At 50.0% G+C, this 18,507-nt stretch overlaps 1 protein-coding gene across 2 annotated transcripts in view; it reads right to left on the reverse strand.

The window, feature by feature from the left end:
* Nucleotides 1–879: 879 nt before the first annotated feature.
* Nucleotides 880–18,507, reverse strand: part of SPNS2 (sphingolipid transporter 2) — a 132,361-nt gene continuing 114,733 nt past the window's right edge. For both annotated transcript variants that reach the window (XM_032707478.1, XM_032707477.1), the window contains 2 exons: nucleotides 5,773–5,819; nucleotides 880–4,029 (listed from right to left, as the gene is read on the reverse strand). In XM_032707478.1, the coding sequence (XP_032563369.1) occupies nucleotides 5,777–5,819 (43 nt within the window). In that variant the 3' untranslated portion in view covers nucleotides 880–4,029; nucleotides 5,773–5,776. The remainder of the gene's footprint in view (nucleotides 4,030–5,772; nucleotides 5,820–18,507) is intronic.

The following is an 18,507-nucleotide window of genomic DNA, read 5'->3' on the forward strand; positions in this document are numbered from 1 at the left end:
AGCCACAGGCCCTGGGCAGTGAGCTCCAGGGAGGGATGTGGAGTCCTGAGAGGGTGGTGAGGCCCTGGCACAGGTTGCCCAGAGAAGCTGTGGCTGCCCCATCCCTGGATGTGTCCAAGGCCAGGCTGGACAGGGTTTGGAGCAACCTGGGCTAGTGGAAGGTGTCCCTGCCCATGGCAGGGGGGGGAATGGGATGAGCTTTAAGGTCCCTCCAACCCATTCTGTGAGTCTGTGATTTTTTAAGTAGTGTCCTATGTGTCATACAGAGATCTTGCCAGGGGCACTGGGAGATGGGTGCAGTGGTTGCTCAGGAGAGGTTGCCATGCAGTCAGCCCCTCTGCTACAACCATGGTAAAGGCACCAGAGACAGCAGGACACAACAGTGCCAGCTTGGGCTCCATGAGGTGCTGCACAGCAGGTGCTGGAGAGGGTCAGGGTGCTCACCCTGTGCCAGCCCACGAGGCTGTTGTTTGTCAGAGCTTGAGTGGCCTTGGTGGCTCTGCAGAGCCAGGGTTCATGAAGGGGAGGGATGTGGGTGCACACACGTGGGTATGTCCATGACCCAAACCCAGCTAAAGCTGCTGAGCCTCAGAGCCCATCTGCTGGAACATCACAATTTATAAAATTATGCTTAATCAAGTCACTGACACAGAATGATTGAGCTGAAAGCCCTGAGATGGTGCTGCCAAAAGGGGTGGTGGTTTCAGCCACAGGTCCTTTGCTTTAGGGGTGTCCTGGCCTGGACACTTGCCCTGTGCTGAAGGAAAAGGACACTGGAGGGGGGGTGCTGTGTGGAGCAGCCTTGTCCCAGGGATCAGCCCAGCAACCACAACCAAGAGGTGACACAAGAAAAGGAGCCAGGAGGTACATTTTAAATACTTTTATTTCTTAATTTACATAAAGGTATATATTTGGCTTATTTATCTTTTTTTTTTTTAATACTCTGAGATTCACAATCAATTGCTCTTAAAAAATAAAATAGTCATTTGCTTCTGAAAGAAATCAGAAAACTATTTTATACTCCTCCCTTGTATAACAAGAAAAATATACTAATACTCCCATACATCACATAGTAAAAGTGATTGTAAGTGCTGGTTTACCAAACAATAAAGCAAATGGGGAAGAAATCAAGCAGCTGGGACGGAGGGTGCTGAGAGAACTCTGCTTCCCAGAGCACAGCCAGTCATTTGGGGGGTTTAGTCTCACCCTGAGGGTCTCCCTTGGCCAGTCTGAAAGGGGAGAGGCTCCTGGGGCCACCCAGACCTGCCCTGGGAGCGATGGCAGCTGGAGCCACTTGGGTTGGCACTTTGCTGCCTTTTGGGTTATTTTCTTGCCTCTCTGGGCAGTTCCTGCTGCCTCAGTTCCCCTCCCTGTGTACCAACCATTGCTTGGGCAGCGGTGCCAGTGCAGGATCAGCTGGGAGGGGGCAGTTAATGCTTTAGAAAATCCCCTTTATGAAGTGGGGGAGAAGAAAACCCTCGTGGGTCACTGAGGGCAGCCTGGAGCCTCCCTGGTGCCCTCTGGGCACTGCACAGACCCTGGTGAGTGAACACAGCAAGGACCTGACATTGTGGGTCCCACAGACCCTGGGGAACTGGGAGGAGCCTGAGCCTCTCTCTCCTAGCCTGGAACATGTGGGAGCTGGGATTCAGGGATCCCTTGGTGCAGGTAAGACTCATTTCTCACTCCCTTGCTTGCTCCCTTCCCTCTCGTTCAACAGAGCCCACAGCATTTCCTTCAGAAGATAAAACCAGCCCCTGACAGCACCCAGCTCTGACAGGGACCAGGGCCTGTCACAGACAGGGACACTACAAACCAGTTCCCTTGTCATGGCTGACTCCAGAGAACTGAGTTTGAGGAGAATTCCTAATCTCTGAACCTTAGCAGGAATGTTTCATTTTGTTGACAGTAAATGCTACAACAGAGGGAGCCTATTGGAAAAGCAATTTCGGAAATGTGGTTAATCTTCTTTGGTCTCTGAGATGAAATGACTGATTGTTGGGTTGCTTTTTGTTTCTTTTTAAACAGCTTAACAAGGAATTTCTTAACAGGAATCAGAAATTCACGTGCCTTTAAAGCCAAGAGTTTGGCTCCCACACTGCAGAGAGCGTGTTTCCCCTACCAATGTAAACAGTGGCACGAGGTGGGAAGTGAAGCATTGTTTGGGATTTGCTTTGCTTTGTTATTTCTAGCACCCACTTGCTGTTCTCCAGAGGGTGCCCAGGCACTCGAGGAACACTTCTGGCTCTGGTTCTTTAGCTAAATCTTAGAGCTGTTGTTAAGGTATTTTAGGTGACAGAGCCTTTGCAGAGGAGTCCTGTGGGGTCTGAGGAGGGGAAAAGGCTCACGGGGTGACAGGAGCCACCTCTGGAACCTGCCTGGGCAGGGACTGGCTGTGGGGTGAGCACCTGGAAACACAACCATCCCCACTGCAAGGCTGTGCTGTAGGTCCCAGCACATCCTGGAAGGGAATGGGAGGTAAACCCAGATTTACCAACAGGACCTTCCTGTGTCTCTGGGCAACCTTGTGGCACAGCCAGGACAGCAGCTTCCAGTCTTATCCTGCATCCAGTCCCAGTCTGGCATTTCCTGAGCTGATTTAATCCTGCTTGGAGCCCAACTGCAGCCCCTGGTGAGCCACGAGCACAGGAGGGGCCTTCCCCTGCTCGAGGTGTGAGCTGAGGGGGATCTGACCTGTGGGACAGGGGGGAGCAGGGACAGGGGGTGGGGAGCTCATGGAGCCCCCTGTGAGGCAGCCTGGCTGGGCAGGGCCTGTGCTCTCTGTGCTCTCCTTCCTCCCCCACACTGCTGCAGCACCCACCTGGCACAGCATCACTTTGGCTCCTGGAGGCCAAGTGCAGGGAACAAGGAAACAAAACCCCAGTGAAGCGGCCCCGTGACACGTCCCTGCAGTTGAGACTCGCCCAGTTCAGACACTGGCCTTGTCTGAAAGGTCTCAAATGCACCTTTCTGAAGGTACAGGTGACACCCCAGGGAGAGCACTTGGACTGGGCAGGGTTGGGTGTGCAGGAGCCCAAACGCTGCTCCCAGGAAACAGAGTATCAGCCACTGCTTTGGAACACTGACAGGGAGAATTAGCATCGACAGTCCGTGTGATATGGCATCATGTAAACAAAGCACGAGGTCACTGGCACAGCAGTATTGCACTCCCAGGCCCAAGGTTCAGCGATTCAGCCAGGTGGATTTTGGTATTTTAAAAGCCTGTGAACCTCCCAGGCGAGGCTGAATTTGAAAACTCCAGAGCCCGTAGGGATTTCTGTCCAACGTACTGGGCCTTTCTGTGACAACCACCAGCATTCCCAGTGCAGTGAGACTCTCTCTCCTCTGCCCATTGCTCAGCCTCAGGTGACAGGGAGGTCACCCACTGGAACTCTTGCAGGGCACTGAGCCAAAGGAGAGCTGTGGACGTTACTCATGTCTGCTGTGGTTGCACAGGCAGCTCCAGGTTTTAAACGTTTAAATAAAAACTGTCTATCTAAATATATATATATATATATCTCATCTAATGTCTTCAGCAGAGATAAAGCATCTTATGACATATTTAAATAAAAAATAATAATCTGAGTTGAGCCTTCAGTGTCAAAGCAAAGGTGATGTACAGAACAGGTCCCCAGCTAGTGCAGTCGGTGGGTGTGGGAGTGCTGGCAGAGCAGCATTCCATAGGACACCAGTCCTACAAACCATGTGGACTTCATTGGCTACAACTAGAACCATGTACACAATCTACAGTCACTCACTTGGGCAGCACGTTTTGGGTCCGGGGGCCAGTTGCTGATGCTCAGAGGAACAGATGTCCTTGTGCTGCAGCAGGTCCCGTGTTCCCACTGCCCTGCTCCATCTCCTGGTGCCTGACCCTGCAGGCTGGAGTGGGGGGATGGATTTGGTGCTGGAGAACCCCTCAGGGTGGTGTGGAGCTGGAGGATCCACTGGTATCCAGCACGGAAGGGCTTCGAGCTCGAGATTGGTGTGGTGGGAGCAGAGTCCACGTGTCCTTTCCTTCGGTGGCACCTGGAAACAGGGAAGGGAAGGGGGGTTATGGGGAGGTCACAGGGATGGATTGGTAAAGGTGTATCCCAGCTTTGGGGCAGGGCCAGCTCAGAGACCCTTTGTCTCTGTGCAAGGGGGGCCAACAAAGCCTGCCCAGGGTGGAGGCAGCACTTTGGGATGTGCTGTAGCTGTTTGGAATGGGAAACAAATGCCCTGTGATCCAGGCACAGCCTCCTCCAGGAGGTGACCAGCAGCAGGTGTAGCTCCTGTCTGCAGTATTTTGGGGCATCAACCATGTCCTGTTTGCCAGGTGTGTCAGTACAACTGTTCCTGATGAAGCAGCTCAGCAGATTACAGGGATATTTTTGTTAGGCTGTTTTTAACCCCCTCAGTTTATTAAAGAAAAGAGACACTGCCTCGTGCCTTAAATTGTCATTTTCCAACCTGCTGTCCCTTGGAGGACCCAGCAGCACAGCCCAGCTCTGGCTGCTGCCAGGGTAGAGCAGGCACTGCTGGTGGCCAAGGTTGGCTTTGAGGAGCCACTCGTGCACACTGGGGCCTCTCCAGCAGCTTTCCAAGGTAACAGGGCAGGGATAACCTGTCCTCTCACTACAGGATTTCCTGTCAGAGGGTCTGTGCTCCATGTTATGCAAGAAATTGCCCCTGACCTTAAAAATCAGTGACTGCTCAGTTACAGAACAATTCCTTATGACAGTGGCTTGATTTATCTCAATCTGTACAAAACTAGACCAAAAAAAGAAGATAATGCAGTGAAAAGCCTTGCTGTGCCCAGGACCCAAGTGGTCACTTTTATAAGGCAAGTCTCAGCAACACCATCTTGTATTTACTCTCAGATTTGTTGAGCATTTTGTTTTCTAAAAAAACCCAAAACAATCATAAAAGAACCAAACCCCAAACTTTTATCTCAGAGCTACTGATAAATAATAATGTGTGAGCACACATCCAGCCCAGAGCCTGCAAGCTCCTGGCAGCCCTATCCCAGAATCCACTCCCCTCTGTGGAAATAACACATCTGCTGTGCTAGAGATTGTCTGAAATCTTTTCCCTCAAAAGGCCATTCTTAAGTGTCTTACTGAGTTCTGATTTTCTGATTAGTCCTTCAGTGCATTTAATTTATGGGGAAAGAAACCTCCTCTTCAAAAAGTTGCTTTAATTAATTCTGGCTCCAGCGAAGTGCTGGGAAGTGTTTGTGACTCGTGGCTGTGGGGGAGTGATAAGGACAACATGGACACGAGGGAGAAGGGAGGGCAGCAGGAAGGGGATGGTCCCCCTGCCTCAGAGTTGTCACCCTGGATCGAGGGTGGCAGTGGGGACAGTCCAGCAACAACATGAAAGATCAGGTGCTGCCAGAAAACAAAGGTTTGGGAGAAGTTAAGAATGGTGGTTTGAGGGCAGCTGGTGCTGGACCCAAGGCAGGGCAGCAGGAGGTTTGTGAACACCAGGGATGTTCTCAGTTCTGGCTGGGACAGTCACACCTGCTGCTGGTCAGGGGGACAGGGGTTACCTGGTCTCACCTGCTCAAAGAAGGGAGCACCAGGTTCTGGAAGCAGCTTGATACCACAAAGGACATTTGAGGTGACCCCTGGGTTTCCCATTCTTATTTCCTCTGGTTTGAAGGGGGCAAAGGTGCAGACCAGGGCTGGCTAAGGAAACTTCTCTCCAATAATGAGGAAAGGAATGGGTGGGCAGGGGGCTTGGGGCACAGGAGCAGCTTGAAACCTGTTGCTGGTTTGGGTCACTCACCGTCTCAGACTTTCACAGAGGCTGGTGGCATCACAAGTTGGTTCACCCTGGTGAAGGGAAAACAAAAGTGTCGTGTGAGAGCTGCAATCAGCAAAGAAACAGGTGCCCAATAACCTGGGGGATCCAGGTTTCAGTTGCTTAACAGTGTCTAAAGGAGTGGGACATGAACAACTGTCCTGCACAGTGGTATAAAGCTGAAACCCTGTCACACAGGGCTGTCTGACAGCAGTCCTGGAACATGGAAGTTGACACTGCTGACACTAATTGACAAGGATTTGGGAAGGTCCCAAAGGCATCCAAATGTAGCGACTGTTTCCCCGAGCCAGAACAAGAATGTTTGTGCAGTGGCTGGTGCTGTCCTTCAGCCTGACAGCACAAATGTAAACAGTCACCACTGATAAAAATTAAATTAAATTAGGAGAAAAGGAGCTGTCAGTTTTTAGCTCCTGAAGACCTGCTGCTGTTCTGGACACCAGCTCCCGGGTGATGGACGGCGCCCGGCGGGGTCTGTGGTGTCACCCCAGGGACAGCTCCTGTCTGCTCTGTGGGACCCAGGCACAGCAGCAATAGTCCTGCAAAGTCCATCCCTTGGACCTGCTCCTTCTCCTTGCAGTACAGGCCCTGGAAAGTCCAGCCTTCCTCTGCAGCAAACACCTCCCCTCCCCACGCTGCTCGTCCCTCCCCGGGCGGTAACTCAGGGACAGGAGCCCTTTGGTGAACACAGAGGGCCCTGGTGGGGCTGTGACAGACACGTCACCCTCGGACTCCGAGGCCTTTGGGGCCTGCTCTCTGTCTGGGATGCTCACTGACCTCAGTGGGAACACCTGGATTCTTACAACAGCACTGGAAAACCCCACCTTGCTCATGGACCTGCCTCGCCTTTGACCGTCCAAGGGCTTGACCCAAAGGCTCCCCTTGGGCAAAAGGAGCATAAATCTGAGGCACAAAGGGAGAGTCTTCTGACATTTGGCTCTGCCAAGTTGAAATAGGAACCAAACTGAGCCAGCAGTGTGTTAGAGCTTTGCTGTCACGTGCCAAAGCAGCTTCTCTCTCAGTCAGTGAAACACTTGGGCAGGTGGACAGGGAACATCACAGAGACCATCACTGCCTGAGGCCCTGCCAGGTGGGAACTCAGGAAACATCAGCCTTCTTTGAAAGGCTGGTTCACTGAAACTCACCTGGGGCTCTTCACCACACTTTGTACTGACCCTGGACACTGTTTTTTGGCTGAAAAGGTCTGATGCTGGATTCAGACACATGTTCCAGGATAAAAATTAACCAGTGCTCAGGGCACACCTTCCAAGAAATCTCTGCATCAGGGATTGGCCCAGCTCAGCCCACAGCTCCCAACTCCACACCAACCCCACAGGAAATTTGTCTCCAAGGTGCCTTCTCTGCCTTTCCAGGCCATAAACTGAAATATTTCTGATGGAAGAGCTGACTCAAGTTCCTTTGTACAAACACCATTCCTGGTAACCCCACTGCATTGGAAAATCACATTGCATTGAACATTGTAACTGTGCTTTGGTAGCAGAATTCATCAGAGACAAAACACATTACCTAGGAATGCTACAGCCAGCTTCAGAGGTAGGAAGCAAGCTGTGGTGTGTCATGAAACTGTCACAGAATACTAAAACTCCAGAGGTTTGAATGTGCCAGAATGTTTGGAAGTCACGTCCCTTAGCATGTCATTCCACATTCTTACAGGCTACAGAATATACACAGAAAAAGTTAGTTTTGCCATGATTTTGGCACAGAGAACCCACCTGCACTGCTGATGGGTGAACCAGAAATACACACAACTTCCCTGCTTTTATTACTTATAGTTCAGCCTCCTATGGGATAAAATGTACCTCCCTTTTATTTTAACACATTTCTCTCGAGTTCTGCTTTATCTCTGTCTCACAGATGGGAACAGAGGCCTGGAGGGGCTAATCCTGAAATGCATTTGGAAGATTTCACGGGAAATTGGAGCCCACGTGCCTGGAGAACCTGCTGGGGAGAGAAATGACTTTGAGGGATCACACAGGAAGCTGGTGGGCAGAAGGGAGAACTGAAACAGTCCCCAGGTTTTGGTCAGTGCTGTCCCCATCCCCTGTGAGGGCCGAGCTGCTCCTGGCTCAGGCACAGCCGGTCCCAGCGGGGCAGGTGGGGATTTTGTTTATTTTCTTAAAGCAAACCCACCAATAATAAACTTTAAACTCTCTTAGGTGGCAAAATGTAGTACATGGGCTTAAACTAACAAGGCTCAAGAGCATCTAAATCCCTGATTAAGTCCCACTTGTCTTTCTAATCAAGATAATCCCCCACTGAATGGACCCACTTCCAACCAGTGAGATCTCACTGAGCACTGGCTACTGAATTGTTCTGTTTTCTCTGCAGTGTTTTCTTAAGATTGTGAATGTTTTCGTTCCTTGAAGAGACCAGGGTGGGAACCAGTCTGTTGTTTCCTGAGGGGGAGGAAACTCACCCAAATTGCCTTTCAAGAACAGAAGCTGCACAACTTTTCTTGGCGTTTTTTTTTTTTTATGGGCTCCTCCAGCGGTTAAAAATGTGGCTGATTCCCTCTAACCCTCATCACTTCCTCTCCTGTCAAACCTAAATATTTCTCCTAGATCCTATCAAACCATTTCCATGTAGTGTGACAGCACCTATAATTCTGAAGTATTTATAAGCCTGTCTGTTTAATATTAAACTACATGCTCCAGAGCTGTTAAATATTTATGCTATGTAAAATGGATCTAATTCCACAGCACCTCGGCCAGTCAGAGACCTGCAGGAGGAAAAGACAGCAAATTTAAGATAACAGATGAGTGGCCAGAATCTTTTACAGGTCAGCTCTGCTCTATTTCAGGATCTGGGCAGGATTATTCTCCGAATGCTCTGTCCCTTTCAGCCAACAGCTGATGGAGGTTCCAGCACTGCTGGGCAGCCCCCTGGGACTTTAAAGAGGTTTTGTGGCCACATCCAGTGCAAGAATGTTCTGCTCCAGCTGGGCCAGCAAGGGGGAACCCCAAATCTCCCTTCTCACCTGCAGCTCCAGCAGGTCAGGGGGAAGCTGTGGGGAGCAGCAGTGGGATGTGGAGTCTGAGCCCCAGGGATGTGTCACCTCTGTCCATGAGCTCCAACCCCAGCCAGGAACAGGCCAGGAAGGAGGACACACCCCAGTGTGTGCAGCACCACCATGCCCAGGGCTCCAGGAGAAAGGCTGTGCTTCCAGAGAGCTGTTGGGAATGTTGCCAGCCCGGTGAAAAAGTCACGTTTCACACCCAAGTTAAACACCACCTGTATTTTCCCAGAGCCCGCTTTTCCTGCTATCTAAACAAGCCAGGCTCTGGATTTTGTAACTGAGAAGCATATTAGGAAATAATGTCCTGATTTTTACAGCCTGCTGTACTTAACATCACTTAACTTTTACGGCTGGCTGTAAAATGCTTTGGTGGGGTCCTTCTGGCCTGAAAAGAACTCATTTTTTGAATTACTGAGCAGGAGTTTTTGAGTATTGACTTTCTGAGCAGGGGCTCGTTCAGCAGACAGGAGTGTTGGGGCTACAGGGGCAGCTGGACCACTGGACTCAGCAATTCCTGCCTGTGATTAAGGATCCCTCTTCATTTCACTGGAGAGAATTCTGTGTTTCTGATGTGTTGTGCAAACATCAAATGCCTGTTATAAGCAGAACTTTAGGAAGGGATTCAGGTGGACCAGCCTCCAGCAGATTCCTCCCTGTCTGAACTTCCTCAGATGTTTCTGGGGGGCTAAACCTCTCCAAAAGGCCCTGTGAACACACTGAAACCTGAAATTTTAGGTAATCAAATGTTTACTCGGACTGACATCCCTGAAAAGTAACAAGGCTTTATGGCCTTAACCTGTGAAAAACAGATTTCCTTTTCAAATACAGGGAGTTCAAGGTGGGGGTTTTTTTTGGCATTAAGGAATGAGGGGCAATGCCACCCTCCACGTGTGCCCAGGGATGATGAGCAGCCCAGCCAGGTGCAGTTCTGTGCAACTCCAGCTGCTGAAACAGCAGCATTCCCATCCAATGTTGGTGCCTGAGCCTGTGCTGGGAGAACAGAGGCCAAGGAGAATCACTGGCACCTCCACACCCGTCTGACTTGCAGCTGTAAGAGGGAATTTTATCTGCTGATAAATGAACCCAGGAAGCTACTTGCACAGGAGGGCACTGCTGCTGTTGTCACTGTAATTCCTGCAGGCAACCGACCAAACAGTCGTGGAGCAGGAGAGCTGGGAGAGCTCCAGGAGGGGTTTCAAACTCCACCAGGGAAGTTAAGATCCCAGGGCAGGAGTGATGCTGTCAACGTGCCCTCCCTGACACGAGAGCACAAGGGCAGCTGCAGCTGGAAGGAGCAGAGACCACTCGGGCAGAGGAGCATAAAGTGAATTTAGGCACTGCACCAGATCCCCCTCTGAATTCCAGCTGTGGTTGGGACAGGGGGAAGTGTCAGGAGGTGTTTGTTTTACCCATTGCCTTGTTACTGCAGAGATCAATCGCCCTGAATAAACCCTGGCTGAAGCCAATTGCCAAAACACACACACGTTTTAGTGCACAAAGGAGGGAAGTGGAGCCGAGCTTAACAGCCCATCCCACTCCTATTTTCCATCACTGTCAACACCCTCATCAACACAGTCAACTTCGGGGGGATAGAACGCTCATTGCAGCGACCTGCCACCAATAAACAGGTAACTCAGGACCAGGAAACACCTTAAGAACACATTATCACACCCCTCAGACATTATCACACCTCTCTCGTGCTCTCCACAGACCCTCCTGCTTTATCTCACTGTGGAGAGATTTAGAACTGCATTTCACTGGGATTTTTCCACATTTCCCTTGAGGTCTTTGCATCAGTCAAACTCCACCCAGTCCTGCCCAGTGCCATCAGGGGAACGCTGTGGGGCTGAGCTGGTGCAGAGATTTGTGCCCCTGAAACAAAGTCCATGGCTCTTCTCCCTTCCCTCCCTGCAGGAACCTGCAGAGATCTCTCACCTGGGCTCTGCCACACTCCTGATGCCACACACTGCTCCCAGCCCAGCACCACTTTTGCACCAGACACTTCACAGGGAGCAAACCCAGCAGGCTGGGGACTCCAGGTCAAGTGTGTACCTTTTACACCCTTCACTGCAGGGTTTTTGATCAAGCAGAGCAGAAGGTACCTGTGGGAGCCACTGCTGTCCTGCAGCTGGAAGGAGATGGCTTTGGTTCCCTGCTCCACAGCAGAATTCCTGGGATGCTGAACAAGCTGCCAGGTGTATTTGTGCCTCCAACTCCTCCCTAAAACACAGCTGCACAACATCAACCCTTAGGACAATCTGTTACCTCCTGTAGGAACAGCCAAACCAAGGATTGCTCCCAGAGAGCAGCTCCTGCTCTGACCCACCTCAAGCTGGTTTGATCATGAATTCAATAACTCTGGGACACAACTCATGAATTCCTGCAGAACCTTGGGATCAGAGCAGCTGGAAACAGGGATTGAAAGGGGAGGTGCATGAAAGGTGAGCAGCAGTGATACATCAGCCTGGAGAGGTCCCACTGAGTGGCACAGGGACAGGGCAGCACAGCTAAAAATAGCCCATGCACTGAGCTTCCTGATGCATCCTGACAGGTTATCCAGCCTCCCAGGAGTGGGCTGTCACTGGAGCTGAGGTCAGTGTGCTCAAGGGAAAGAGTCACAGAATGTGCTGAGCTGGAAGGGATTCACAAGGATCACCAAGTCCAACTCCTGGCCCTGCACAGGTCCATCCTCACAAGTCACATCCTGTGCCCCAGAGGATCATCCAAACCCTCCCTGAGCTCTGGCAGCCTTGGTGCTGTGCCCACTGCCCTGGGGAGCCTGGGCAGGATGCCAAGAGAACACGTAACAAAATCCAGCAGAGAATCCAGCACAGGAGTTTGGAGCAGGAAACCACTGCCCACTGCTGCTGCCACCTGTGCCCACCCACTCCCACCCAGGGAGGGGCCTGGGGCTTTGTGCCCCTCCAGCCCCCCGTGCCAAGGCTCAGAGGGGAGCTGGTCGTGCCCAGCCCCCCTGGCAGAGCTGCCCTTCCCTGCGGGGCGGTGCCGCTGCCCGGGCTGTGCCCGGCGGGAGCCCCGTGCTGGGGGTGGCAGCTGCTCCAGCAGCTGCAGGAGGAAATGAATTGGCTCAAATCCCCTTTTCCTCCTGCACATCAGTGGCTTTAGCAAAGGCAATATGATCATCGTGGACAGCAAATACAGCTTCCCCTCTGTCTGGCTCAGCCCCTTAAAGCTGCGCAGACAATGGGAGTGTTTTCCATCTGCTCCTTTCATCGAGGTGCTGATTTGCCTCCAGAGGAAGAATCGTGGGGCAGCTCCTCTTTTTCCTCTTTGGCAGGTCTTGACAGAGCAGAAAACTGGCATAAAGGAAAAATCAATAACCTGTCCTGCTATTTTCCCAGGCAGCTGCAGCAGAACAGATGTGAAAACGAGCAGTTAACAGCACAAATCAGGGTCCCAAGGACCTGGGTGGAAATGAACTCTGGGAAGATGTGGGTCTCAAAACTTGACGGGCTCAGAATTAAGGTGGGGGGATTTCCAGTGCCATGGAAGATGTGGATAACATCATACTCTTATGCCCACTGAAATAATGGAGGAAGGAGGAAGTGGAGGGTCTCGCTTTTTCCTTGGCATGATTGAAAGTGAAAGGGGGGAAAACATGACATACAAAGCAGGTTATGATCTAATTAAATCTTGAAACAGAAAATCCTGTGGAACTTCCTTTTGCCACTTGATTAGAAACATAATTCTTACCCTCCACAATAACTGCCTCATGATACAGCTCTTTCATCAGCCTCTGAGCTCCCAGGTGTGGGAAATCACAGAACCATGGAATGGTTTGGGTGGGAAGGGATATTAAAGCTCATCTTGTTCCAACACCCTGTACCTTCCACTAGCCCAGGCTGCTCCAAACCTCGTCCAACCTGCCCTTGAGGCCTCAAGGAACCATCCCCATGTTTCACAAGCCCTCTCTGCCATGTGATGATGGTCTGGCAGCACCTTTGGGAAAGACCAAGCCAGAGCACTTAAACACTCCTTACTGGAGCACTGCAAGTAACACTCCAACTGTTTAGTTCCTGTTTCTCCAGGAGATGCTGTTCAGGCTGTGCTGGGTTTGCCTGGGGTGGAGTTATTTTCCCTCCCAGTGGCTGGTTTGGGGCTGTGCTTTGGATTTGTGCTGAACACAGGGCTGATAATGCAGAGATGTTCCTGCTCTTGACAAGCCAAGGCCTTTCCTGCCCCTCACAGTGCCACACCAGGGAGGGGGCACAGCCAGGACAGGTGACCCCAACTGACCAAAGGGATATCCCAGACCATGGAACATCATGCTCAGTACAGAAAGTGGGAGGAAGAAGGAGGAAGGGGGTGGGATTTTGGGAGTGATGGAGTTTGTCTTCCCAGGTCACCTGTGTTGGGGCCCTGCTCTCCTGGAGGTGGATGAGCACCTGCCTGCCCATGGGAAGCAGTGACTTCATTTCTTGTTTTGTTTTGCTTTGCTTGTGTGCTCAGCTTTTGCTTGCCCTATTAAGCTGGCTGTATCTCAGCCCAGAGTTTTCCAGCTGATTATCTCTCTGATCCACTGGTTGGGGGATGAGTGAGGGGCTGTGAGGGGCTTGGTGGGGTTAAACCCTGACCCAAGCACAATTAAATTGCTCTAACACACCCACAGTCACAGCTTGCCAAAAATCTGCCTTGCAGATTGCTCCACAAGAAGGGCTCATTGCTGCTGATAAAAGCCAATACCTTTGTAAAATGCTCTGTGATTGTGACAGGCTTCAGGAAACACAGAGGAGGGCTGAATTTTTCATTATTTCTTCCATTTCCTCGTGTCAGAGATTGTTTCTGGCTTGGAAAGCTGCCACCCCCTGCTCAATGCTCCAGTCACCTGCCTGGGATCTGATCAGGTTTTGTCCCTGGGCCAGGGCAGCCTGAGCAAAGAATCTGTCTCAGTGAGAGTTTAAAATCTCCTGCATGGCAAAGTCCCTCCATGCCAAGAGCCCTCCTTTGCAATGCCAATGGACATGCTGAACCCATTGGTAGCACATGAGTCCAGTGCCCCTTGTACCTTGTGGGCCTTCAGTCCTGTTCCACAGCTGAGGAGCACCTCAGGACAGCTCACAGCACACAGTCAGCAGCCAAGGCAGCAGCAGGACTCCCCAGCAGTTTTTGATCTGGAGCTCCTGGAGAAGTGAGCTTTGCCTTCCTGCAACTTCAGGCACATGGAGAAATTCCATTCTTGCTGTGGGACAGCACTGAAGCAGCTGGGGTAGTCTAGGAATATTGTTTTCCTTCCTCCATGGCACAGGGGATTAACCTTGGAAGGTCAGTATGGTGGGGAATTGAAGGGTGCCCAGAGCTGTGCCAGCACCAGCTGGTTCTGTCCTTCTGCCTGTGCTTAAGCAAAGCTCCTGCTGCCAACAATTAACTCCAACAGCATATTTCAAACACCAGGGGCATTCCATGTAAGGACCACAATGAGCTGAGCTGGCTGTGAACAACCAAACTGGCCTCTGACATGTTCCCAACCTGCAGGAAACCCACAGGGTGACTGAAGTGACAGAACAAATCAGAATTTGTTCTGTGTGAGACTGTATTTTCCATGTGCATGACACCAGCAGCTCCCAACTGGAGCAACAAACCAGCATTAAAGTTCAGCCAGTCCCAAGCTGCTACACTCTTGTATTTGTTGACTCTCTTTATGGAGTTACAAACTCAGCCAGTAAACAGGGGAGAACAACCAGCAGCTCTACAAGCAGCTTTTTCCACCAATAATAAAACTACTTACACTTTCACCACCTCTTCCCTTCATACTCTCAACACTCTGATTCCATATGAACCATCTAATGGTCTAATTTTGTTCCACATGCAGTCTGTGTGTTTATCATGCCACTCCTGGATACTCAAAACACACTCTTTGCCTCTCTCCTTCCACCATCACAGATCCTCTGCATCCTAATCCAGGCTTTCTGCTGTAAATTCACATGGCTTTAAAGGCCAAGGTCATCTTATCTGGGCTAAAAAAGCACTGTGGGTTTCTAGCTCTGCAGGAAATGTTTAATTATTGTTCTTTTGTGAAGTGAAAAATAAACAAAGTGATGACATTCCTCCCCCTAAGCAGCCGAGTATCAACAGCCAGTGAACTGCTCAAATATCCCTCTGGGGGAGTTGTTAAAATCCACTTGCTGCCTCTAAAATCCTCAAATCCAAACCCTGCTTCAGTGCAGGACTGAGACATCTCTCTAAACGAAGACTCCAGCCTCTTAAAAACCCTTTGTGAAACATTTTCAACTGTTTCAGAGAAGAAATATTATTTCTGGCAATGCAAACCACCAGAGGGGAGCACACTCTGTGCCAGTCCAGCTGCCACCCTAATACCTGTGGCACTGGGAATGGAGGGGACTCTGGGCTTTGCTGGCAACAACAGGTCACCTGGTGGGTCCTTTCTGTCTCTGCTGCCACAGAGAAATCAGAGAAAAAGGAGGGCTGACAACTCTGCCAGTCCTTCCCCTGCCCCACATAATAGGATCTGCAAAGCAAAAATAAGGTCAGACACTTTCAAATTGCTGCAACAGGAGAGCTGGGAGATCATTTTATATCTAGTTCTGCAAAAGGCTAAAAATAAGCCCGATGTGAGGCAGAAGAAAGAGCCTGAAAATGGATTATTCTCATTTTTCCTGTAATGCAATTTGCAGATGTGCTGTGTTTAAGACAGCAGAAGAGGTGTCTAGACTAGGAATGGTTCTTTTTGTGGCTTGTGCTCTCTCCTCTGTAAAGAATATTTTCCTCCTAGTGTTTGTAGCCACCACTTTTAAAATGAACCATCCATCAGCACTGCTGCCCAGCAAGAGCTGCCACACCTGATCCAAGGCATTAAGAGTAAAACTGTTTTCTTATTAAACGTTTAATTTTAATTTTACGGGAAAAGAAAAACCTGCTGGAGCTGCTTAAATAACCTGATTCTTGTCATGTAAACAAATGGGTGAAGGATTCAGGCTTGCAGGGCTCTCAGGTGCTGAGTGGTCGATGGTTTAACACTGTAAATTCCTCTGTCCTGACCAGCTGCATCTGTGCAGTTGTTTTTCCCTGCTCTGGCAGGGACACACACTGCAGTTGCATCCTGCTGCCTGATCTGCATTGCTGTATCCTCAGAGAAGACATCCAGGATTGCAGAGAGGGACTGAGCAATTAGCAAACCTGGATATCCATCCAGAGCATCTTTTCATACCTCTGGAAAAACACTCAGAAAAATCTCGTGTTTCCGGGTATAAAACCAGGGCTTAAGTAAAAAAATATTAAAAATTAAAAAAAAAAATTAAAAATCCTCAAAGGAGTAGATTATGCTACACCTGCACGAGGTGTTTCTCAGGAAGAATCCAGGTGAGCTTGGTTTTCCTCAGGAGCAGCTGGAATGACCTGTGGTTGGGGACAGGATCCCTGCCCAGCACAGCTCCTGGGGTGAACACTCACTGCCAGGAAAGGATCCTGACACACACCAATTACAGTGATTTATATCCCTGGCACCAGAAGTTGTCACAGCTTGGGAAAAGGACTTTTTAAAACTCCTTTTCATAACAAAAGGAGCACACTGTTCCCTGTCACTGGTGAAGCTCCCAGGAAGTCCCACTGTGGGCATTTCTCCTGCGGCTCTCCAGGGTGTAGCTCTGTTTTTCCCAGTTATGTGCACTGTGAGTGAGGAAGGAGACACACACAAACCACAGACACAATTCTCAGCAGTGCTGAGCTTCTAATTCCACTGAATGAAGCACCTGGAGTGCTCCTAACCTTGGAAGCTGCTCTGTGCCAGGGCTGAACAGGTACCTGGGATAAAAGCGCAGCTATCAGATTTCTGATCCATTTCTGAGGGCTCTGCCAGGGCAAGACTGGACATATCATCTTCCTAAAATCTACCTTGGGCCTCACCAATTTTCCTTAAGCAAGTAAGAAAAATCCAGTACAGAGTGCAGTCATGTTTGGAAATAAAATACAACTGCTTTAACCCTCCTCTGCAGAGGTACAGAGCGGGCAAGGAACGAGTCAAGTGAAATCACAGCAGGAATTGCATTTGAGTGGTTTGAAAAAAGAATTGAAGTATTTATCATTACTAGTGCCTAAGAGCTCTTACAGAACCCATTCTTAACAGTTTTCCCTCTCTTATCACTTTGGAAGGGTGGGATTAAATTTGTGTTATAAAAATTGCCCCCGAAATGATTGGATTAAAGCACAGTGATGTACTCTGTCCTGTTCTCTGCTAGTCCTACATTTACTAAAAGCCTCTTTAAGCTGTCAGACTTCTGAAGCAGCATGACAATAGTTATAAAAGAATTGTGTTAAAAAAAAAAAAAAAGGAATTGCTGTAGAAAGCAATTTTTTTTCACGAGTGTTTTTGTGAGAGGGGCAGCCTTGTTGACTGGAATTCCTGTGCTAAAAAAGTCATCTACAAAATATGCCAGGAATTGTGGCAATGATAAAAGTAGTGTGAAAGCCTGGAAATTCTGTTTTTGAAAGGAAGTGTGGTGGAAGCTGGAGGAAGCTTTACAGGAAAGAGAGGTTGCTATCCTGGTATCTGCCCTGCCCGGAAGGAGAAATTATCTCTAAGCAAATGCCCGGAGACTGTTACACAAAGGAACGAACAAACACAGAAATCCCAGCAATAAAACCCTGAACCGGTTTTCACAGAAGTGTGAAAATGAAAGCAGGGGAAAAGCTCAGTTTCCAGAGGTTGCAGAGAGCAGTGTTCCAGTTCTCTGCCCCCACATCAGCTCGTTAGGGAGGTCGGTGACACTGCCCCGCGTGCCCCGACCCCGGGGGTGATGGATGGGTTTAATCTCCGGCGCCCGCGATTCCCGCAGGTTAATTGATTTCTTTTGGCAAAGCACCTTTCCAAGACCCGGTGTCTGAGCAGCAGGACTGGCTGGAGAGGGAAAACAAGGCATCTTGAAATAGAAATTCCTCTGTACCCAGCAAGAAATAGGTAGGAGAGAGGGGAGGGCTGGCAGGAAGGTGTGCGATGCCAAGGGCAGATGGCCTGGTAGGGAGGTGGGAGCTGGATGGTGGATTTGGGGTCCAGCACGGAGCTTTCAGCTGCTGACAGCAAAATGCTCTGTTGTCTTTCCTCTCCCATGCAAGCATGGAGCTACTAACAAATAAATCCTGCCCTATAAACACTGAGGAGAACACTGAACCTGTTGGCAATGGCAGCCAGGACCCGGTCCAGCACCGACCCCGCTGCAGGTGAGTCCTCCCACAGCCTCCAGCCTTACTACAGATACTGCCTGACTTCTCAGGAACTTGAATGAAGTTGCTCTTTCCAGGAATCTCTCTGCAGGATGCCAGGGTATTTTTAACATGGGAGTGGGCACATCCCCAGAAACAGTGCACTAGGAGTCATTTGAGGGAAATTATCTTGTTAACCATTATTTATGACAGTTGTTCTCCCCGGTTTGTAGCATGTAAGATCTGTGGCTGAATAATACAAAATTCATAAACAAATGTGAGTCAGACTGATAAGGAAAGGGAAAGATGCTGAAGGAGAGAGAGCAACAAAGCCAGGTCTGACACCTGCACATGTTTCTTCAGAGAGTGGAGCAGTGGCTGTTTGGGAGGTTGGTGGGCTCTGGACATGGACAGAGCACAACCAGAGCTGCTCAGGGTAGACAGCAACAGAGAAACAAACCCTTCTGTGCAGGAGCAAGCAGAGCTGTGGG

Source organism: Chiroxiphia lanceolata, chromosome 20 (assembly GCF_009829145.1).
Source record: "Chiroxiphia lanceolata isolate bChiLan1 chromosome 20, bChiLan1.pri, whole genome shotgun sequence".
Classification (NCBI taxonomy): domain Eukaryota; kingdom Metazoa; phylum Chordata; class Aves; order Passeriformes; family Pipridae; genus Chiroxiphia; species Chiroxiphia lanceolata.